The sequence below is a fragment of the Bombina bombina genome, chromosome 1, assembly GCF_027579735.1.
Source record: "Bombina bombina isolate aBomBom1 chromosome 1, aBomBom1.pri, whole genome shotgun sequence".
Taxonomy (NCBI): Eukaryota; Metazoa; Chordata; class Amphibia; order Anura; family Bombinatoridae; genus Bombina; species Bombina bombina.
In genome coordinates, this window is record NC_069499.1 from 490,570,864 (window position 1) to 490,595,461 (window position 24,598).

Sequence of the window (24,598 nt, forward strand, 5' to 3'; positions counted from 1 at the left end):
CTTCTGTTGCTAGGCATATGACTAATGTGCCAAATTTAAGCGTTCAGGTGACAGATATTGCTTCACAGCTCCCTAGAGGGGGGATAAAAATAAGATGCATAGATGGTTTAAATCCTGATGGGATATTCATTAGTAGATTCCTAGCGGATATACAGTATATGATTATGGGGGTAGCATTTAAATGATATGAGTATGTTAACTAAAAATTATAGTAATAATAGTTAATTGATCTGCATTGCACCTGGTTACAGAAATGTTTAATATAATTTGTGAATAATCTGTAACACTAGGTAGGTGCTCTGTATGAGTATTTAATACAAACCACATGTTGTTTAACAGTTTTCATTCCAGTAGTGCAAAATGCAGCAGAATTTTACATATCAAAAAACAGCTCATGCAGTGTAAAAAACAGGAGGTAAAGTCTTGCACTGCTTGCACCTTTACCAAGTTAGCAAAAGGGCACATCCCACCCACCCATGTGCTGGCCACCTTAAGAATTCGGGGTAGCACTTATTTGAAAGACTGAACTACATACAGCATCAATACTTGCTTACTTGATCCAACATATTTTAAACGTTTATAAAATTTGAGATATATTACTGAATCCCTCAAAATATTTAGCAACTTTACAAATATTTTTTAAATTATTGCGAAAGAATAAAATAGTTTATTTTACCTTATATAGTTGTATGCTTTTCTGAAATTTTTATCAAGAATTGCAGCAGAAAGGCCAAAATATTCCAACTCTTTCCTTTTCTGTCTGTCATCATAAAAACAGTAATACTCCAGTGAAGAATCCACTAACAGTTCACCCTCTTTGTATCTGGATAAGTCACATAATGCATAAATAGCCTTCAAAAGAAGAGTCCACCAGTCGTCTTTGGTTAGAACACTAGTAAGTACAGCAAAAACCGCTGAAGATAAATAGAAAGAAGCAAACATGTAACATGTGATGTCATTATAAAGATTATATATATATATATATAATATATATACATACACTCACACATACATACATACATACATAAACACACACACACATACAGACACACAAACATACAGTACTGTGCAAAAGTTTTAGGCCACCATTAGATTTTTTTGTTTTAGCAAAGTTTTAATGGCCATCCATATTTATACAAACAGAAAATACAGGAAAATATGTACACAAAATATATATATAAAAAAACTAACATTTTCCGAACAAAATGGCTTCTTCAGGCAAAAGTAATTATTTCAGGCAAAAGTCATTATTTAGTGTGACCTCCCTTGGCACTAAGCACATCTTGAACTCTCTTGGGGAGACTGTCCTGAGGTTTTCTGAAGTAATCTTCTAGGTATATTATACCAGGCTTCTTTCAGCACTTCCCAGAGTTCTTCTTTAGATTTAGGTTGTCTGTTATTTATTTATCTGTCCAGGTGATCCCATACTGACTCTATTATATGCAGGTCTGGACTCTGTGGAGACCAGTCCATGACTGTCAGTGTTTTATCAGATGTTTTTCTCTCCAAATATGATTTCACTGCATTAGCAGTGTTCTTGGGATTGTTATCATGCTGAAAAATAAAACCATTCCCAATCAAGCACTTTTTAGAAGGAATGGCATGATGAATTAAAACCGGTCTGTACTATTCAGCATTCACAAGCCCATCATTTCGGACAATATCGCCAACACCATTTGCAGAAATGCAGCTCGAAACTAGGACAGACCCTCCACCATGTTTCACTGAAGGCCACAAGCATTCATTCTTCCATCTCTCCAACTCTTATTCTCACATATTGTAGATGATTGGACCCAAAAATGTCAAACTTGGATTCATCACTCCATAATACTCTTTTTCACTGATCTTCATTCCAATCATTGTGAGCTTTAGCATATCTTAGCCTTTTCACCCTGTTCTTCTTCCGAAAAAGTGGTTACTTGGCTGCTACCCTTCCACAAAGACCATTCCTGATCAAGCTTCTTCGGACTGTAGAAGGGTCAACTTGGCATCCAGATGAAGCTGCAAGATGCTGAGCCAGGTCCTTGTTGGACTTCTTCCGGTCTCTCAAAGAGGAAACTCTGATAAACTTCTAATCAGATTTTGAAAGATTTCTCGACCTTCCAGTCCTTTTTTTTGTCCTTAACCTCTCCTGATTAAATACCACATCTTGAGTATCCAGTTTGTTTGCTGATTTCCCTTTGAGAGTGGCCTTGCTGATGCAAAAGTATGATTTTATGTCTTTCAAATTCTGTGATCTTTGGCATTTTGAATTGAATGATGTGATTGAAAGTTGGTCTTATTATCAAGCTTCCAATGAATTAAACTCATACCACATGTGTATGTAATGCTCAAGCATGTCTTGCACAAACCTGGTGTAATAGACCTTTTTCACAGCAGTCATTTTGATATGAAATAGTAGGACAAATACAGGTGTTAGCAATGACATTAATTAGGGTTCCATTCCATTTAGGTTTATGAGAGCCAGGTTCCTGCTAATGCTCAAGTGTAAGGTGAGGTCACACTGAATACTTGCCACTTTAGCCTATAGAAGCAGTTTTTTCTGTTTTTTAATACTGCATACAAATATCCCATATTTTCTGGTTGTATTCTAAAAAAAGAGACTGAGAAATAATTATATATGGTCATTTATACCATTGTTAAAACAACAAATCTAATGGTGGCCTAAGACTTTTGCAAAGTACTGTATGTACATACATACATAAATTCTGATGGATGGGTTAAATACCCCCCAAGATTAATCACTGTTTTATTAAACAGGGTAGTGTGCTGTAATAACATCAGGGGATGTGTCTAGGTACCCCCAAGAAGCGGCCACTTTTACGTTTGCGTATGTGCTATGGGACCAGGTATACTGCCCTATGCAAATGTGGGTTAGCTGATCTGAGTACAGTGAGAGCTTGACAATGGAGTCCAGTGGTGGGTGTGTTACTAAGTGTTTACATAAAGTACCTAGGGCTAGGAGATATTATAAATAAAGAGAGACAGAAGCACCATATAAAACACTCACTTCAAAAAGATATATAGGTAGAAAATGTCACAACTTAGATCTCCTTAAAAATTAACTTTTGTTGAATAGTTATATATACACAAGACAAAAATATACTGTATATTAAAAGAAAAGGTGAAAACCTGTGTGTGTTGAATTATACCAATATATTGTTATAAAATGTAACGAGTAAGATGGTAAGTACAGGAAACATATGTTAGTTCATTCTAATGAGGAGTCTGATTAAATATACTTTCTACAGAAAAAATAGGGGACACAGTCCCAAAACCGTATTGGTTACAATACCACTCACGCTCCCCCTCCAATATTTATACTCTCAGTATTACCAACTCGCTAACAAACATATGTATGTGGAACTTTTTCAACACATACTAAGTATAGTTAAAGGTATATGACAAATAGATGTATGTGGAACAATTTTCAACACATACTCAAAGCAGCACACACCAGGTTATGTCCGCTGCTTTGAGTATGTGTTGAAAATTGTTCCACAAAGTTCTAAAAAAAAGTTATAGCCTTTTGATATGCGATTGTGAGACATTGACTGTACAAAGTGTGTGTGTGCAGTGTAACTGATGCCAGTTGTATCTAGTGTCATTAGGACATCATTTTAGCAGAATATCACATATGCCATTACATTGATGTACATTCTGCTGGCAGATCCACAATAAAATTTGGTATAGGACTATTACTCCACAAGTCATTGTTTGATGCATGGGGAGATGGAGTATTGTCAGTGGAAGTGTAGCCAATGGGAAATGACTAGGCATAAGTATGTGCGTAATCAGTGACCTCCTTAGTGGGTGTTAATTTATAAACGTGGAGCAATCTTATGTATAAACAACTGGTGAGGTTATTAACAGTGGGAAATTATCGCATATGAGCTAATGAGATGATGAGAGGTAATGATACAGTAGTGTTTATATGATGACACACTTGCTGATACAGAGTTTGATACCAATATGATTTTCCTTATAGTAATGGTGATATGTGTTGATTAAACATTGGGAGTTTGTGTACAATGGGGCAGGGCTACTATGGTATAAATGTTTGGCTTGGTCTGTATTATACACATGGTTTGTCTAGCAGAGTGAGTTGTGTTTTATCAAAGTCTTGACAAAGGGCCTGATGATCTAAACCTCGCAAGTTCAGACCTGATTTTTCACATCGACCATCACAGAGGCTGCCCTGGTGGAATTATCAAGAAAGGGGCAGTCCTTACGAGTGGTGAGATGTCTCCTATTAAAAGTAATGAAGTTCACTAGAAAGGGACACTTCACACCCTAAGCAGTGAGCAGGCTCACTTTATAAATTAAACTCTATGCTGCTTTCGCCGTATAGCATCTTACAATCGCCAATACTTTCGTATCCATGTGTTTTTCTATTAGGGTTATTTTGATTGTTTTGAGTAAAGTTCACCACCTTTTGTCTGTGAGAAAAAAACCCTGAGATCTCTAGTGTGAAAATCTTTGCATAATGATGCTGGATATATATATGTATATATATATATATATATATATATATATATATATATATATATATATATATATATATATATATATATATATATATATATATATATATATACATACATACATACATATATACATATACATATATACACACACAATTTCTTCTCTTGATATACAGCAGTGATGGGCAACAAAGCTAAGAATCTAATGGGCTATATATACTGTATGCTGCCAAAAAGCATACAGTATCTCAAAAAGATCATAATGCATTTTTTATTGTCATAGGTGTTAAAGAATGTGCTTGCATGTGTGTGTACAATTTTCAGGAGTTAAGACTACCACCAGTTGTCTAGATCCATAAAAAAATGTATTCAAACAAGCATGTCACCTTTCTAGGTATTAAGCATGGAAAAGTGAATAATCACTTATAACTGGATTCAGGTTTACTCACATGGTACACAATAGCATTCAGGAAATATTTGTTTTAATTAGCATTTGACTAATTCATGCAATATTAGTTTAGTACAAATCATTTTCTAATATTACCTTTTGCATCACAGTTAGTTGTGTCCTGCTCATCGTTGTCAGAAATTTTATCTCTGGAAACCTTGATGAGATATAGGTGCCTTTCACCAGATTTTGAACTAGAGATCAAACAAACCTGAGCTCGATTCATTGCAATCTGGGGGAAAAAATATATATTTATGGTTACCTGATAAATTAATTTATTTCATGGTGTTGAGAGTCTATGAGCCATTACTCCTGAGATTTCCATGCCTGTCACTACCAGAAGGCAAAGATTCCTAAAACTCCAAGAGCCCTTAAAAATCCTCCCACCTCACTGGTAAACCAGTCTAACATATAACCAAGCTAGGAGAAGAAGGAAGGTACAAGTTGGGATAGAGACAAAATATAATAATATGTACTTTAATTACTTTATCTGCAAATTTATATACTGCAGTGCCTCACCATTAACCTTTTCTTTCAAGTTTCTGAATTGTACAGCTCAAACTCACCCCACACATTTCCTTCTATGGCTGTATCTATACCTACGATTGATTTGGTAAAATGCAGAAGTAAACACTCATTATCTGTTGGAGCATGCCTAGAAACAAATAAGCAGCTGTGTGGATCAGACTTCTCCATACAGCATGGCTATGTAAGTAATTTTGCTTATTTTTTAAAAATATTTTTAAATACTTGCCATTTTTAAACAATTTTTAATGCAATTTTTAAAATGGCCCATTTAGGATATGCACAGATCTCAACATGTTGTATGGCACTTTAATGCAAGAAATCAAACTAGCTCTCAAAACCACCTTATCCTGATGGCAAAACAGATAAGGAAGCCAATAGAAAAGAGCAGACAAAACAGAAATTCTTCTAACAGTAGGAATTGATAAAATAAGCAAAACCTTCCAAGACAAAAGCCGAGTATCCAAATAGTGCCTAGGCTAAAAAAAGGAACTTGCAGAATTCTTAGAACCAAATAAGGTTCCAAAGAGGGGAAATTGGTTTTACTAAAGACTTGATCATGACTAAAGCTGGAACAAAACTCTGAATGTCAGGAAGCTTAGCAATCTTCTTGAGAAACAAAACTGAAAAAAAAACTTTCAAAATGGCAACTAAACCCTTATTCAAACTATCCTCAAGAAATGGAAGAATTCAAGAAATTGTAAAAAAAGAGTGCCAGCTAAAAACAATAGTTCACACACCAAGAAATAAAGGTCTTCCAAATTCTATTCAAAATCTTCCTTGTTACAGGATTACGGGGAAGAATTGTCTCAATAACAGTATCAGAAAAAAAACTGTCTAAAATCTAATTATTTAATCTCCAAGCCATCAAGTTGAGAGATTTGAGAACCTGATGAAAAAACAGCCCCTGAGACAGAACGTTGTGGCACAGATGAGAGGCCACGGAAGACAACTGGACATCTGCACCACATCCACAAACCAAGTTCTGCGAGGCCAAGCTGGAGCAATCAGAATTACAGATTATACTTCCTGATCATGGCTATCACTCTTGGTAACAGAACAAGGAATGCAAAGATGTAAGGCAGACAAAACAACCAAGACTAGAACAACTACAAACTCCACATGAGGATCCCTGAACCTCTCAAAATATCTGGGGAGCTTGATCAACCGAGATCTATTTTTGGAACACCCCATCGATCCACAAACTGATATAAAACTTCTGAACGAAGAAAACACTTTCCCTAATAAAGAGACTAGCAACAGAGAATTCTGCTTCCCAAAAGCTCACTCCTGGAATATGAACTGCACAAATTGAGATTAGCCTCTGCTCCGAACAAAATTTAGAACATCTCCGTTATCGCTAGGGAACTGTAAGTCTCTTCTTGATGATAGAAGTGAGCCACCACTGTGACATTGACTGATTGGAAATGCAGATAAGCTTCTCTTCAACAGAGGCCAGCTCTGAAAAGCCTTGAAGATTGCACTGAGTTTTAGAACAATTATAGGTACCCTCGCCTCCCGAGGAGACCATTAAAACGACACCCCAACCTGAAAGACTATAATTTGTAAAGATTACAGTCCAATTAGGATGAACAAGAATGTCCATAGAACAAAGCACGGATGATTAATCCACTAAAAAATAAATAAATCAGGAATTGTCTTGCTCATAAATCCAGAAGGATTTTCTGAGAAAGCTGGAGTATGATCCCTGCAACACTGACGAAGCTGAAAAAGCTTCATGTGAAATCGAACAAATAGAATAGCATATGATCTAATAACTCCATGCAAAGAACTACGAAGGGAAAAAAAACCCTGAAGATTCAGACAAGCTGAGAGTAACTTCCGTCTCATATGGTCTATCACAGTCTATAATGACACTTATACATATATTGTAGAATGAAAAGAGAACTCTTTGGAGAATTGATTCTCCAACCATGCTCAAGAGTCTGTTGGTATAGGATACTGCTTAATGGAGCCTGTACCAAGATATCATCCAGGAAATCAAATACCCTGAGCTCTTATTACAGACAAGAGAAAATTCTGGGAGCAGTAGCCAGACCAAATGGAAGAACAACAAATTCAAGATGCTTGTCCAGGAATACAAATTTTAGAAACCTGCCCTTGTAGATCATAGTTCAAATTGCCTCCATTTTAAACAAAGTAACCCTGAGAAACTTGTTTAAAGTCTTTAAATCCAGAACTGGCCTATAAGTCCCCTCCTTCTTGGGAACAATGAAGAAGTTGAAATAAAACCCCTGGCCTTGTCCCAACCTTGGAACTGGGTCTATTATTCCCATAGATTCCAGATATACGAGTAACGAAAAGAAGGCCCTTGCCTTTGCAGGATTTTTTGAAACATGAAACAGAAGAAACCTTCCCCTGGGAGATCTAGACTTTAAACCAATTCTGTATCCCTGTGAAACTATATTAAGAATCTATGGCTCTTGAACAGTCTTAAACCAAACTGAAAAAAGGCATAATCTGCCTCTACCATAAATTATGGATTGGAGGCTTTGCACTCAAACTGACTAAGTAGAGGAAGCAGGTTTCTTACACTGTTTAGACTTGATCCAATTTAAAATTGTCTTTCAGGAAAATCTGGAAGATCCCTGTTTCTGAATAAAAGAGGAGGACATTTAGTTCCTAGATTGACAAAAGAAACTGTAACGGTACCAACCGGATACCAAGGGTTAACACCAGGGAACAATGTCCTGCATAGGGAATCAGCAATTCACAACCCAGCCAGTTTTCAGGTTTTTAAAAAGAATGACTTTTATTAAGGCTCATATGCCCAGTATTTATGCAGGTCTGACCCCCCCAGAAGGGGGGTTGAAAGAATGTTGTACATTGAATGGAGGGAACACGCCCTTTTACATGATACAATAGAATACCTTGCTCAAGCTGATAACAGTTTAAACACAGACACACACTTGGCTTTCCTTATCATCTTGGGTCTGCTCTCTGAGGTTGATTAAACAATGGACTGTGTATCAATAACATTAATGACAGTGCACAATAGCTGAGGCTAAAGCTGAACACAGTTAACTCTTTCAGTGCTGACAGAAGGGTCTGTCACATCTACATAGCACAATATACAGCCTATAGACAACCTTTCTTACGTTATAGTCCAGAAGTGGCTAGGTTTGCCACAATGCTCCCCCAGAACCAAGCCGGCATACACAGTCTGATCCCAACGGATCGGCTTGGGGATGTCCGGGGCAACAACTTTCGGCTCAAGTAAGCTACGGGGTGTTCTCCGCCATCTGCTCCAACTTGGCTCAGTACTGCCCCCACCCCAAACATGGAAGCGTCTCTTCCCGGAGGGACTGGGCTTGGGTAGTCACAGGGTTAACATCAGCGGGATCCATGGGAGCATAGGCAGAAACAAGGGGGGCCAAGTCATTTCCAAGTAGAACATCAGCAGGTAAGTCCTTCTTGACCCCCACATTCACAAGTCTAGCGCCCACTCCCCAATCCAAATGTACCCTGGCAACAGGTAGGCGGAACACAGTGCCCCCTGCTACCCTCACAGCCATAGTGTCTCCAGTGTGCTGTTTCTCAGACACCAAGTTCTCTTGAAGCAAGGTCATGGTAGCACCAGTATCCCGTAGTCCACTGACCTCCTTCCCATTCACTTTAACCCGCTGCCGGTTATTCCGGTGGGCAGCTTGCACGGGATCTGCTTCATGTAGGCTGCCCCTGCATTCTGGCGCCTCTACGTAGCGGGCCGCAGGCTGAGGATTATGTGGGATTCCGCCGGCGGGTCTTCTCCAGGACTGTGCTTGATTTGCTGCGTTTAGGGGACACTCTGGTCTTTTGTGCCCTAGTCGCTTACATCCAAAGCACCGAATAGGTTGTGAGTAGCCCCGCGAATTGAACCGGGCTCTCTGAGGGTAGTTCGTGGCCAGAGGCCGTGTGATATAGCGGTGCGCTGGGGGCTGGTAACTGGCCGCTGCTGGGGTGACTGGGGGTCTGTACTCCACTCTAGCAGTGGGCAATCGGTATACCGCTCCCCCTGCCCCTCGTACTGCCACGGATCCGCCCGTGTGTACTGTATCCGGCACCAAATGGGGAGCTATCAGGGTTAAAGTAGCTCCCGAATCCCGAAGTCCCTGGACCTCCTTCCCCTCTACGGTCCCCAGCTGGCGGGGATGTTGCCAGTTATCGGCGGCCCGGACCGACATCACCTCATGCAGAATTCCCAGGGGTTCCTCGGCTTGGGTGCTCAACACCTCATGAGCGGCTGGCTCCGTTTGGTAATGGTGAGCAGCCGCCCTTGGGGCCAGGTTCTGTCTGACCTGGTTCCAAGCTTGTCTGCTCCGATTTTGGGTGCACTCACGTGCCATATGTCCCCACTGCTTGCAGGTGTGGCATTGTATATTAGCCCGTCCGTTGTTAGGCTGTAGTCCATGGTGCCTCCTGGCATCAAAATGCTGGTCTGCTAATCTGGCTGCTTCGGTTAAGGTGAGGGGTTTTCGATCTCTCACCCATTCTTGGGCTTCTGGGGACAAGCCGTTAAAGAATTGCTCCAACAGCATCAGTTGTCGCAATTCTTCCATGGTGGTAGCTTGGCTGGCCTGTATCCACCCCTGAGATGCTTGATCCAGCTTGTGGGCCCACTCTGCATGGGAATCTCTTTCTGGCTTGTGCAGGCCTCTAAACTTGCGCCGGTATGCCTCTGAGGTAATGGCATATCTTTCCAAGATCGCTCTCTTCACTTTAGCGTAATCCTTGCTGTCCTCCCTGGGTACAGCGCGATACGCTTCCGCTGCCCTACCGGCTAGCTTGCCTGCTGGCACCGGCACCCATACGGACTGCTCCAAATCATGTAACTCGCACAGTCTCTCAAAATCCTGTAAATACCCATCAATCTCATCCTTCTCCTCACAAAACATTTTAAATGCATGGTATGGGATTTTGGGTCTTACTGGGTTGCTGAGTGCGTCCAAAATGGATTCTGCTCGGGAGGATGCATTCCGCGGACTGTGTGCCATCACGTACTCCTGCACATCTGCCATTACCACGGATAGCATATCCCGTGGTACAGGTTGGGGTAAAAATTCCAGCCTGGTCCTCATTTCCCTCTGGTATAGGGTCTCCTCCATGGCTGCTGGAGGCGTAGCGCTGCGAGCTCTGTCTCCCTCCATCAGCTCAGCAATTAATATAGCCTTGGGTTTGCTGCTGCCTATCTTTCCCCTGGCTTCTAGCAGTTCCTTTTACGTTTGTCTCTTTAGCTTAGAATAATCCATCTCCATTCACTTCGGTCCCTGGTACTCCTTCCATCTTAGTCAGTATTGTAGTAATCCCCCTCTTCCTGAGGTTACTGGCTTGTGTAGTTGCTCTTCTGGGCGATAAGGTTCATTCCGTCGCTTGCCACCAATTGTAACGGTACCAACCGGATACCAAGGGTTAACACCAGGGAACAATGTCCTGCATAGGGAATCAGCAATTCACAACCCAGCCAGTTTTCAGGTTTTTAAAAAGAATGACTTTTATTAAGGCTCATATGCCCAGTATTTATGCAGGTCTGACCCCCCCAGAAGGGGGGTTGAAAGAATGTTGTACATTGAATGGAGGGAACACGCCCTTTTACATGATACAATAGAATACCTTGCTCAAGCTGATAACAGTTTAAACACAGACACACACTTGGCTTTCCTTATCATCTAGGGTCTGCTCTCTGAGGTTGATTAAACAATGGACTGTGTATCAATAACATTAATGACAGTGCACAATAGCTGAGGCTAAAGCTGAACACAGTTAACTCTTTCAGTGCTGACAGAAGGGTCTGTCACATCTACATAGCACAATATACAGCCTATAGACAACCTTTCTTACGTTATAGTCCAGAAGTGGCTAGGTTTGCCACAGAAACGAAAACGGTTAAAAGCCCTGATCTTACCCTTAGACTTTTTGTTCTGAGAGAGAAAAGCTCCATTACCTCCACAGTAGAAATAATAGCATCCAGACCAGGCCCAAACAAAACTGTTTCCTGAAAAGTAAGGAACAAAAGCCTACAGTTAGAAAACATGGCTTATTAGAAATCAGCAACCTTAGCAGGATTTGAACCCTTATCCACAATGAACTGCCATAATAAACTGCCACACCCTCCTGGTCAGGACTGCTAATGCCATATTTTTGGCATTAATCTTAAAGGGCCAGTGTGTAAACAGATTTTCTAAATGTTATATAACACATTGTTACAGATTAAAAGAGCGGATCACATAAATAAGCAAGTAATATACACATGAAAAGAATATTTCAAAAGTTTACCTTCTTATTCTAGCGTGTTTGATGCCATAATTTACTGCCTTTAGAAAAAGGCAGAGCCAGCTATTGAAAACTCACACCTTCTCCCCTCCTCTAATCACGTTTACTTATTAAAATTAGCATTATACTGTACACTCCCAAAAAGTAACATGCAAGCACCAGTGTCTAAGTGACCCTGCGCTTTTGTGCATGATAGCACGGTCATGGCATCCACTTGCATTTGCTCTATTTTTCCAAGGCACAAATGATGATGCTGATGTTCTTGTGCTTAAATCATAGCACAATTAGTCCACACTGCTTGTACTGCTGACACGTTGTGAGAGGACTACACATTATAGTGTATAATATGTATATATATATATTAAAAACCAATACAAAAAGCTGCCTCTTAGATTGGCCCCTCTTGATGTCTCACCAAGAAATAAGAAAAAAGTAATATAATTTATATGTCCTATGATAAAGCAGCACATTTAAATAAAAATTAAGATATTCCAGTCCATTTTTAAATGCTTTGTGTTGTTGGTAAAATGCTAAATGTTTATGCAGCAAGAGAGGCAATCAAACGTTTTATTTTTGTAATATATATATATATATATATATATACAGTGCTGTCACAATGGGTTACTATATAAACATACAACCTATAACAATTAATATTGCCCCTCCTCTGTCAAAAGTGCTATAGTCCTGCACAGTATGAACCTGCCCCTTTGTCTATTTCTTCTAGTGGTCCTTTCCATGATTAAGCTTTTATGTGTGCTCGTCACAGAGTCTATAAGACGGCTGACATCACTGGGGAATTCCACGCATGTACACTTGGACTTTGTACGCCAGAAGCGATCAGGGCTCTAGAATTAGAATGCTTTCAAATGTATACGTACCGGGATACAGGGTTTGATAAGTAGCTTCAAAAGTGGACACTTTACAAGCTGTAGGTAGAGATTTAACATAGTGCAAGCACTTTTATGTGTCACATACAAACAATTGAATGTTTTTCTTTTCAGTATACAATGTCTCTTTAAAAATGTAAACAGCGTCACAAACAATAGCATTAGCTGACCTTAAAAGTCTTAATTGATTGTAAAACACTTCACCAGCAGATTCATCAGTAAACTGATCAGACAAGCTCTTACACCAAATAGTAGAGGCTGCAGCAACACAAGAAATACCAGTCACTTGCCTACAAAAGAAACCCATTTGCTGAAAAGCCTTCCTATGAAAAGTCTCTAACTTCCTATCCATAGAGTCTAGTAAAAGAAGTATTAACCTCAAGAGGAATAGTAGAAATAGTGTAATCTACCTTAGGAATAGTTTAGAACAGTGATTTTTAACCTTTTTTTTGCCGTGGCACACTTTTTTACATTAAAAAATCCTGTGGCACACCACCATCCCAAAATTTTAAAAAAATCACACATTGTAGCCTAATACAGCATATATATATACACATACACACAAATACTGTATGTATTCTGCTGTTATGCCATGCCTCCTACAAACTACCCCTGCACTGAAAGTAAAAAACAAGCAAGTTTAAAAAATATGTCACACTTTTGTCAGTCTGCCGTGGCACACCTGAGGATCTCTCACGGCACACTAGTGTGCACTGGCACACTGGTTGAAAAACACTGGTTTAGAACACACTTTAAAATAAAAGGGCTGGATTAAAGGGGATACCAGTCTTAGACCACACTATAAAGATTATTTCAGAGATAGCACCAGGAACCGGAAAAAAACATCTGGTGACTAAGCAGTAGGTTTAAAAAAACAAATAAAATTGCTTAACAGACCTTTCATCAGGAACCCTAGGATCCTTGTTCTGGTCTAAACAGAAAGCGGATGATTCTGTATATTGATCAGAGACCAACTCCTGATCATCTGAAAATACCTCACACTCCGAGAACAAATCAGACCAACCAGGGTCTTAAACATGCAGCTTAACAGACTTAGAGTTATTTAAAGGGACAGTCAAGTTAAAAAAAAACTTTCATTATTAAAGGGACAGTCAAGTCCAAATTTTAAACAACTTTCCAATTTACTTTTATCACCAATTTTGGTTTGTTCTCTTGGTATTCTTAGTTGAAAGCTAAACCTAGGAGGTTCATATGCTAATTTCTTAGACCTTGAAGACTGCCTCTAATCTGAATGCATTTTGACCATTAATTCATGTGTTTCATATAGATAACATTGAGCTCATGCACGCGAAGTTTCCCTGGAGTGAGCACTGATTGGTTAAAATGCAAGTCAGTCAAAATAACTGAAATCAGGGGGTAGTTTGCAGAAGCTTAGATACAAGGTAATCACAGAGGTAAAAAGTGTATTTCTATAACAGTGTTGGTTATGCAAAACTGGGGAATGGGTAATAAAGGGATTATCTTTCTTTTTAAACAACAAAAATTCTGGTGTTGACTGTCCCTTTAAAATAGGGCATGTAATTTTAAACAAAGGGACAGTCAAGTGGAAAAAAAAAACTTTCATGATTTGAATAGGGCATGTAATTTTAAACAACTTTCCAATTTACCGTTATCACCAATTTTGCTTTGTTCTCTTGGTATTCTTAGTTGAAAGCTAAACCTAGGAGGTTCATGTGCTAATTTCTTAGACCTTGAAGGCCGCCTCTAATATAAATGCATTTTGACAGTTTTTCACCACTAGCGGGGATTAGTTCATGTGTTTCATATAGATAACATTGAGCTCATGCACGTGAATTTACCGAGGAGTGAGCACTGATTGGCTAAAATGCAAGTCTGTCAAAAGAACTGAAATAAGGGGGCAGTCTGCAGAGGCTTAGATACAAGGTAATTACAGAGGTAAAAGGTGTATTAATATAACGGTGTTGGTTATGCAAAACTGGGGAATGGGTAATTAATAGATTATCTATATTTTAAAACAACAAAAATTCTGGTGTAGACTGTCCCTTTAAATCAGATAGGTTAAATGAGGGATAATCAGAAACCGGACTCTTAATACTTACTTAGATGAGGCATAGCCACAAACATTTCAGATACAGTAAAGCATATAAAATCTTCAAATCCCAGAGCAAAATCTGAAGAACTCCCCTGTGTAGAGCAAACAAAGGTAGGACAGATACCATTAGAAGCAAAAGCAGCATTGACTGGATTTATATAGAATAAATTATACATACAAGAACTGCAAAGCATAGCAGAAATTATAGCAATAAACTTGCAAAAGCACAATTAATATTAGTAGGAAAGTGTTCAGAGGATCTAGTTTCTAAGGAAACAATACTTAAAGTAGTGGGGACAGAACTAGAATGATCCACCATGCAAAAACAGGCCTAGACTGAACAACACAGAAAATAAATTAATGTGGTAGGCAAATAACAATATAGCAATTAAGGATTTAAACACAAAAATCCCAAATACGAATAAGCTTATAAGTACATAAACAGAGAACCCTTATTAAATACAACTCAAAAAATAAGCAGCTCTAGACAGAATAAAAAAAAAATCTTACCCCCTCCACCAGATAAGGCCATAGCAAACAGGAGTGCTATGAATCTACTAAATAAAACGTTGGATAAAAAGCAATGTGCTCTAACCCAACACAGCACGGAGGGGAAAAACTGATGTGCATGCACAAGCACTAGGGCCCTTCGAGACAGAATGAGATGGGGTTACAGGCCACACAACCAATATCGGAGGTGGGAAGATTGGTCAAGAAGACCGAGATGGTAACACAGGAGACGAATGATGTTCAAATAATTAATTTATCGAATAAGATTATGACAAACACGCATAATGAAGTCTTATCCAGAGGTCTCTCCTTTTCACCCACACCATCCATTGATAAATTCACTCTGATTAAAGACCTAAATTTGTTTTGCCGTAAGTTAACACAAAAAAAGATGTATACCAAACATGAAGACACTGATTCACAGACTTTAGTGACTCTTATTGATTTGCTGAACGAAAATAAGATAGACACAATTTCTGACAATCCAGGTAATCTAGACGAGAAGTTACGTAAAAAAAAATAAAAAATGTATGCCACCTTTAAACAAATATCCTATGATAGAGGCTTTTCTAAAAGTGGTTACCAAAGAACTTTTAAAAATTGACGACATTTGTGCAAAAAATCTTACAAGAAAAGAAAGCACAGCACTACAAGAGATACAAGGGTGGGAGGATGTCATCATAAAGCCTTCAGATAAGGGCGGTAATATTATAATTTGGGACAAGGAACTATACGTTAAGGAAGCCATGAGACAACTTATTGACAAGCACTGCTATAAACTTCTTTTTTCTAATCCAACTGAGGATTTCCTCTCTAAATACCAAAATTTAATAGGCAATGCAAAATTACATGATATCACCAAAAAAGAATGGGATTTCCTTAATATCACAGCACCTAAGACATCTACTTTTTACTTGCTCCCTAAAATACACAAAAATAGAGAGAAACCTCTGGGCAGGCCAATAGTTTTGAATACAGACAGTCGGTGTGAACCCGCGAGTCAGTTTCTAGATATGTGTCTTAGAGATATTTTAATCACTTTACCATCTTATGTGAGGGACACCATGGATGTATTATCTAAAATAGAAGGTATAATGGTGGAAAATGACAAATCTCTGATCACATGTGATGTGGAATCACTTTACACATCCATTAAACACGAAAAAGGCTGCCAGGCGGTACAATACTTTTTGAATATGGAAGCCAATGATAAACAGGACAGAAATGGATTCATCCTAAAACTATTGAAATCTGTCCTAGAACATAACTTCTTCGTATTTAATGATCGTTTCTATCTGCAAATTCAAGGAACTGCCATGGGCTTCTCATGTGCTCCCATCTATACCAACATGTATCTAGGCTGGTGGGAGAGGGAGTTTGTTTTTGGTGATACTTATGCAGAATATACGGACAATATCCTACTCTGGGTAAGATATATAGATGACCTACTGATTTTGTGGAAAGGTGAAATAAATCTGTTCAAAGACTTCATTGAGAAACTCAATGACAATGACTTGAATCTAAGACTAACCTACTGTTTAAGTACTGAAACTGTTGAGTTTCTTGATGTCAAGATCTCTAAAGATGAAACTGGACGTCTAAACACAGATTTATTTAGGAAACCCATGGCAATTAATTAAATTTTGGAATTCAAAAGTTGCCACTCATGGCCCACTAAAAAAGCAATCCCAATTGGGGAATTCCTTTGATTACTGAGGAACTGCTCAGATGCACAGACCTTCTTTATGAGATCTAAAGAACTTAAGCAGAGGTTATACCTGTAAAGTTATCAAGAAGGCATATCACCGAGCACTACATACGGACAGACTGAGCCTTTTGACACCCAAAATAAAAACTAACATCACTGATAATAAGGTGAGGTTTGTGACTACCTATAATGAGAAACACAATGAAATCATGAATATCTTAAATAAACACTGATATTTTGAGAGCAGATGAAGACCTAAAGGAAACTGTGGGTGAACGTGTGTCAGTGAGTTGGGGAAGGGCACCGACTTTGAGTAACAATATAGTCAGGAGCCGTTTGGAAAAAAAAAAGGAGACAGCAGTCAACTGTGGGTACCTATAGTTGTGGCTCATGTAGCTTTTGCAAATACATGTTCAACAAGAAATCAAAACATTCCCAGAAGGGACAAATAACAGAAAATTGATGGACTATGCCAACTGCAGAACTAAGAATGTAGTATATTGTCTGCAATGTTACTGTCCAAAAATTTACGTTGGTATAACAACAAGAGAATTACGTACCCGTTTAGGGGAACATTTGAATATTATCAAAAATAGTGTGGAAGATAATAAGAAGGGTAAAACCCTCACACCGGTAGCAAGAGATTTCCTCAAATACCACAAAGCAAAACCTAATGTAAAAATGTCAGTTCTACAAGTTATAAAAACAGGCATACGAGGGGGCAATATTGAACCTACCCTATAACAACAGGAAAGTAAATGGATATTTATGCTCAATTCAATGACCCCTAATGGGATGAATGAGAACAATGGTTTTGGTTCATTTCTATAATTTGATCTGATGATATGTATCGCAGTGTATTTTTAATTAGGTCTCTATCTACCATCTTCACTATGACACCTTATGATGGACACTGCCTTACGACACATACATCTGGGTAATGCTCCGCTAAGTATGCGTATGCAGCTCTTTTACTGGTGTCTACACACTTGTAACTATTTCATCTATATGTTGTATATTTTATCATTCTCATACTAAGTTGTGTCCTGCTCATACTCACAGTCCAACTACATATTGTAATTTTTAGTACTGCACCAATGTGGACTGGGCATATAACATACCGCCACAGATACACACCTATGTCTAGGAGATAGTAGTGACTTACCCTCATGCATAATAACTATATTGTCACTCCTCATAGCTATCATTAATGACATTTATTACGTTATTTAATATGCCTATTAATTAAATTGAGTATGCAATAATAACACACTAATGAAATGTATTTGTTTATTAATTGAGTACTATACTTTATTATAACATCCCATAGGATACATGACGATGGTCGATTACTAAGTGCTGTCTCTTCATCTATTGTATGAGTAATAAATCGTCTTTCCATCTAAACTCCATTGAAAATAAAGGTTTCTACTTGTCATTTGGATAATATAGATAGCGATTTTCATACAAACTCACTATGTATATCTTGTCTCATTATATACACAAATTTTTGGATACAAGCATTAAGTGGTTTTGTCTGATATAAATCCACGTTATATAACAAATGGCTATAAACGTGATTTATGGTAGCGATTCTCATTTTGTTTATGGGTAACGCATAACACGTTGCCTTTTGTTTATGTTGTACGTATCCTAGCCAATCACTGGAGGAAGGTATGTGGAAGCATGACCAATACGGTAACCATACTGACGAAACAACGTCAGATGTTTTGTCCTGTCCAATAGTTACCTTTTAAACGCTGATAGGCTTAGAGTTAGGCGTGCAAATAACACAACTTTCTGATTGGTCAGCCAAGTATTCTTAAAGTGAAGGTAAAGTTTGACCTATCTCTATACACAATTGAATTAGTCAGACTTTAAACAATATAATCGCTAACTTATTTTTCCCAAAATGATTATATATATATATTCAATAAACATGTTTTAAAATTTCTATAACGAGCCGTTCCTGACTCCTCCCATTAGCCATTTCCTTATTCCAGATAGAATGACGTATAGAGTGGTCCCACCCGCTCTATACGTGTCACCAAAGCGCATTCATGAGTATCCTAGACCTGCGCATGCGCATAGCGAATCCATATTGATTCCATATTATGAAAGTATTCAATTTCAATAATAATTGGAATAAGCATGCGCGAAACGGGAGCGCGCTTGTTTTACCAGACTAACAAGAAATAGTAAACGCATGCGCAGATCATCCTGGAGAAGGATGACTTAGATTGACGGCCGCTTAACGGACAGAATTTCAATTGGATGCTCAAAAAAACGTGACCTGCAGCAAAAAAAATAAAAAATTAACCGGGTTGAATTTACGGACAGGATAAAAGTAATTAGAAACAGCGAAAACTAGAATTATATTGATAATTTAAAAAAATGACGAATGAAAGTACAATTCATTTAGGGGGATAAGTAAAATTTGATAATGCGATATAGTGAACTTTACCTTCCGTTTACGGGTAGATGTCACGACTACCGGGTTTACCTTTTGAAAAAGCTGAGGCGAAGTGCGCATTAAGGCGACATTACTCTGTGCTTAACGTTACATTTAGTATATGTGTGAAAGATGTTCCACATATATTCATTTGATATGATTTAACTAAGCTTTGTTGTACTGGAGACTAGTATTACGATATTACTTAATTGTTACCATATTGGGAATCATATCCCTTTTACCTTATTGTATACTATTACACTTATCCTGATATTTTCTATAGGCTAGTAACTACTGTCATCTGTGTGAAAAAATATTCCACGATGACTTAGTATTACTTGATACTATGTAATATAATATGTTCTCTTTAGTATATGTGTGTAAGACGTTCTACATATATTTAGCTTATATGATCTAGCTCAGTTATACTGCAGCATATTAGGCTATTGCTATCATATTGGGAATCCTATCCCTTTTATTTAATTGTATACTAATACACTAATTCAGATCATTTCTATATGCTAATAGCAATTGTGTAAACTGTGAAACATGTTCCACAGTAACTTAGCGCTATAGAATTAGCTAAGGTTATTTAGTAATTAGATGATACTATACCATTTGATTTGTCTGGGACAGTGCCCCTATTTCTATATCAACTTCTCATATATATATATACTGGGATGCCCCTCACTGGTTAGACCGGTAGTATATATTTAACGTTAAGCATTTTAATGTATTTTTGTAGATTTCCTTATGTTTGAAGGGCAACTCCCCCCTTCTTTTTTATATATTTTTTACTATTAAAAGTTAAATTTTATTGTTCTGTGTGTCGTTGTTTTTCTCACCCTTGCTTAGTAACTTAAGCGAGTGCTCTTTATGGTGTATGTTTTCATTATACATTTGCCTGCATATCCTTACACTGAGCACCCTCCCCATTTTCTTCTTTGGGGATTATATTTGGTAAATGAAATATTGTTTCATACACAATTTCTATTTATCATATACAAGCACTAACTGACAACGGCCAAGGCTTGCTAACTAAATAACCTACAAACAAGAAACCAAAGCATGCTAAAAAGAAGACACAAACATGCCTGAACAACCCACATAACAGAAAACTCTCGCAATCAGACTACCAAGTCTCACCAACAGCAAAATAGACAAATAGATTCCAGCCTCAATTAAAAAGTACCTTGATTTCCTCTTTGCAGGGTCTGGAACAAACTACTTTGTTCCTATAGACCCTGCAAAGAGGAAATAAAGGTAATTTTTAATTGAGGCTGGAATCCATTTTTCGATTTTGCTGTAATTGTTCCACTACTTAATACTTCATAAACTTCCCGGTATCTAAATAGTAGCTCTCTGAGGAGAAAATGGGCTTTAAATCGGTCTGAGAACCTCTCAAAAAGGACACCTGGAGCACCTTCACCCTGGGGAGGCAAAGATAAGCCTAGCTTACCAGTGAGGTGGGAAGGTTAAGGGCTCTTGGAGTTTTGGAAATCTTTGCCTCCTTCTAGTGGCCAGGAGTGTAATTCCCAGGAGTAACGACACGTGGACTCTCACCACCTTTATGAAAGAAACGGCAATATAAGAAGGTACATAAATTATATACTTCATTACTTCTAAAGTAATAGAGTAGAATAATGTCTTGCTATTTAATGATGTTATTAAAATAATTTACTTCTAAAAAATGTTTTGATTTAAAAATAGTTAAATATTAATTAGGCAATATTTAGAACTTTCTATTTATACATTTTAACATAAGTATGTCAATGTATTCTATATTTACACCACCATAATTTAAAGGAACAGTAAAGTCAAAATTAAACTTCATGATTCAAATAGAGCATGGAATTTCAAACCGCTTTACCATTTACTTATATTATCAAATTAGCTTTGTTCTGTTGGTATCCTGTGTTAAAGAGTAAGTAGTCTGAGAAACAGTTGTTTGCATTGAATCACTTAAAGAGTGGTTCTAACTTAAGGGAACTGGTCACATATAAGATAGGATTTTTGTGCAATGCTGCACCCTGCTCCTGTGCCACCAATTGCACTAGAGCAGAGCATGTCAATCAACCTGAACGAGCGAGGGTCAAGGTGATTGATATCACCACTTCTAAGGGGGTGAAAAAGCTAAAGAAGCAGTGGCTGAAGGTTCGCTCATGTGTGCCTACTGCACATAGCCTCAAAAGCTGAGAATGTAGCTTCAGAAATTTACTCCATTGAATGTGAGAAAACATAGTGTTTTTCTGGCTTATACAAAGGAAAGCTTTGCCCAGTTCTATTTGCTACCTAATGTCATCTCAAATTCATTCAAAGTGAACAAAAAACATAATTTATGCTTACCTGATAAATTCCTTTCTTCTGTTGTGTGATCAGTCCACGGGTCATCATTACTTCTGGGATATAACTCCTCCCCAACAGGAAATGCAAGAGGATTCACCCAGCAGAGCTGCATATAGCTCCTCCCCTCTACGTCAGTCCCAGTCATTCGACCAAGAATCAACGAGAAAGGAGTAACCAAGGGTGAAGTGGTGACTGGAGTATAATTTAAAAGATATTTACCTGCCTTAAAACAGGGCGGGCCGTGGACTGATCACACAACAGAAGAAAGGAATTTATCAGGTAAGCATAAATTATGTTTTCTTCTGTTATGTGTGATCAGTCCACGGGTCATCATTACTTCTGGGATACCAATACCAAAGCAAAAGTACACGGATGACGGGAGGGATAGGCAGGCTCATTATACAGAAGGAACCACTGCCTGAAGAACCTTTCTCCCAAAAATAGCCTCCGAAGAAGCAAAAGTGTCAAATTTGTAAAATTTGGAAAAAGTATGAAGCGAAGACCAAGTTGCAGCCTTGCAAATCTGTTCAACAGAGGCCTCATTCTTAAAGGCCCAAGTGGAAGCCACAGCTCTAGTGGAGTGAGCTGTAATTCTTTCAGGAGGCTGCTGTCCAGCAGTCTCATAGGCTAAACGTATTATGCTACGAAGCCAAAAAGAGAGAGAGGTAGCAGAAGCTTTTTGACCTCTCCTCTGTCCAGAATAAACGACAAACAGGGAAGAAGTTTGGCGAAAATCTTTAGTTGCCTGCAAGTAGAACTTGAGGGCACGAACTACATCCAGATTGTGTAGAAGACGTTCCTTCTTTGAAGAAGGATTTGGGCACAAGGATGGAACAACAATCTCTTGATTGATGTTCCTGTTAGTGACTACCTTAGGTAAGAACCCAGGTTTAGTACGCAGAACTACCTTGTCTGAGTGAAAAATCAGATAAGGAGAATCACAATGTAAGGCTGATAACTCAGAGACTCTTCGAGCCGAGGAAATAGCCATTAAAAACAGAACTTTCCAAGATAACAATTTTATATCAATGGAATGAAGGGGTTCAAACGGAACACCCTGTAAAACGTTAAGAACTAAGTTTAAACTCCATGGCGGAGCAACAGCTTTAAACACAGGCTTGATCCTAGCTAAAGCCTGACAAAAGGCCTGGACGTCTGGATTTTCTGACAGACGCCTGTGTAACAAGATGGACAGAGCTGAAATCTGTCCCTTTAATGAACTAGCTGATAAACCCTTTTCTAAACCTTCTTGTAGAAAAGACAATATCCTAGCGATCCTAACCTTACTCCAGGAGTAACCTTTGGATTCGCACCAGTATAGGTATTTACGCCATATTTTATGGTAAATCCTTCTGGTAACAGGCTTCCTAGCCTGTATCAGGGTATCAATAACCGACTCAGAAAAACCACGTTTTGATAAAATCAAGCGTTCAATTTCCAAGCAGTCAGCTTCAGAGAAGTTAGATTTTGATGTTTGAATGGACCCTGTATCAGAAGGTCCTGTCTTAGAGGTAGAGACCAAGGCGGACAGGATGACATGTCCACTAGATCTGCATACCAAGTCCTGCGTGGCCATGCAGGCGCTATTAGAATCACTGATGCTCTCTCCTGTTTGATTTTGGCAATCAATCGAGGAAGCAGCGGGAAGGGTGGAAACACATAAGCCATCCCGAAGTTCCAAGGTGCTGTCAAAGCATCTATCAGAACCGCTCCCGGATCCCTGGATCTGGACCCGTAGCGAGGAAGTTTGGCGTTCTGGCGAGACGCCATGAGATCTATCTCTGGTTTGCCCCAACGTCGAAGTATTTGGGCAAAGACCTCCGGATGAAGTTCCCACTCCCCCGGATGAAAAGTCTGGCGACTCAAGAAATCCGCCTCCCAGTTCTCCACTCCCGGGATGTGGATTGCTGACAGGTGGCAAGAGTGAGACTCTGCCCAGCGAATTATTCTTGATACTTCCATCATTGCTAGGGAGCTTCTTGTCCCTCCCTGATGGTTGATGTAAGCTACAGTCGTGATGTTGTCCGACTGAAACCTGATGAACCCCCGAGTTGTTAATTGGGGCCAAGCCAGAAGGGCATTGAGAACTGCTCTCAATTCCAGAATGTTTATTGGAAGGAGACTCTCCTCCTGATTCCATAGTCCCTGAGCCTTCAGAGAATTCCAGACAGCGCCCCAACCTAGTAGGCTGGCGTCTGTTGTTACAATTGTCCAATCTGGCCTGCTGAATGGCATCCCCCTGGACAGGTGTGGCCGATAAAGCCACCATAGAAGAGAATTTCTGGTCTCTTGATTCAGATTCAGAGTAGGGGACAAATCTGAGTAATCCCCATTCCACTGACTTAGCATGCACAATTGCAGCGGTCTGAGGTGTAGGCGTGCAAAAGGTACTATGTCCATTGCCGCTACCATTAAGCCGATCACCTCCATGCATTGAGCTACTGACGGGTGTTGAATGGAATGAAGGACACGGCATGCATTTTGAAGCTTTGTTAACCTGTCTTCTGTCAGGTAAATCTTCATTTCTACAGAATCTATAAGAGTCCCCAAGAATGGAACTCTTGTGAGAGGAAAGAGAGAACTCTTCTTTTCGTTCACTTTCCATCCATGCGACCTTAGAAATGCCAGAACTAGCTCTGTATGAGACTTGGCAGTTTGAAAGCTTGAAGCTTGTATTAGGATGTCGTCTAGGTACGGAGCTACCGAAATCCCTCGCGGTCTTAGTACCGCCAGAAGGGCACCCAGAACCTTTGTGAAGATTCTTGGAGCCGTAGCCAATCCGAATGGAAGAGCTACAAACTGGTAGTGCCTGTCTAAGAAGGCAAACCTTAGATACCGGTGATGATCTTTGTGGATCGGTATGTGAAGGTAAGCATCTTTTAAATCCACTG

At 38.9% G+C, this 24,598-nt stretch overlaps 1 protein-coding gene across 2 annotated transcripts in view; it reads right to left on the bottom strand.

Annotated features, from left to right (window-relative positions):
* The window catches only part of GTF3C3 (general transcription factor IIIC subunit 3), a 209,707-nt gene that overhangs the window by 83,491 nt on the left and 101,618 nt on the right, over positions 1-24,598 (bottom strand). For both annotated transcript variants that reach the window (XM_053698555.1, XM_053698556.1), the window contains exons 14-15: positions 5,029-5,164; positions 677-914 (exon numbers count right to left, since the gene is read on the bottom strand). In XM_053698555.1, the coding sequence (XP_053554530.1) occupies positions 677-914; positions 5,029-5,164 (374 nt within the window). The remainder of the gene's footprint in view (positions 1-676; positions 915-5,028; positions 5,165-24,598) is intronic.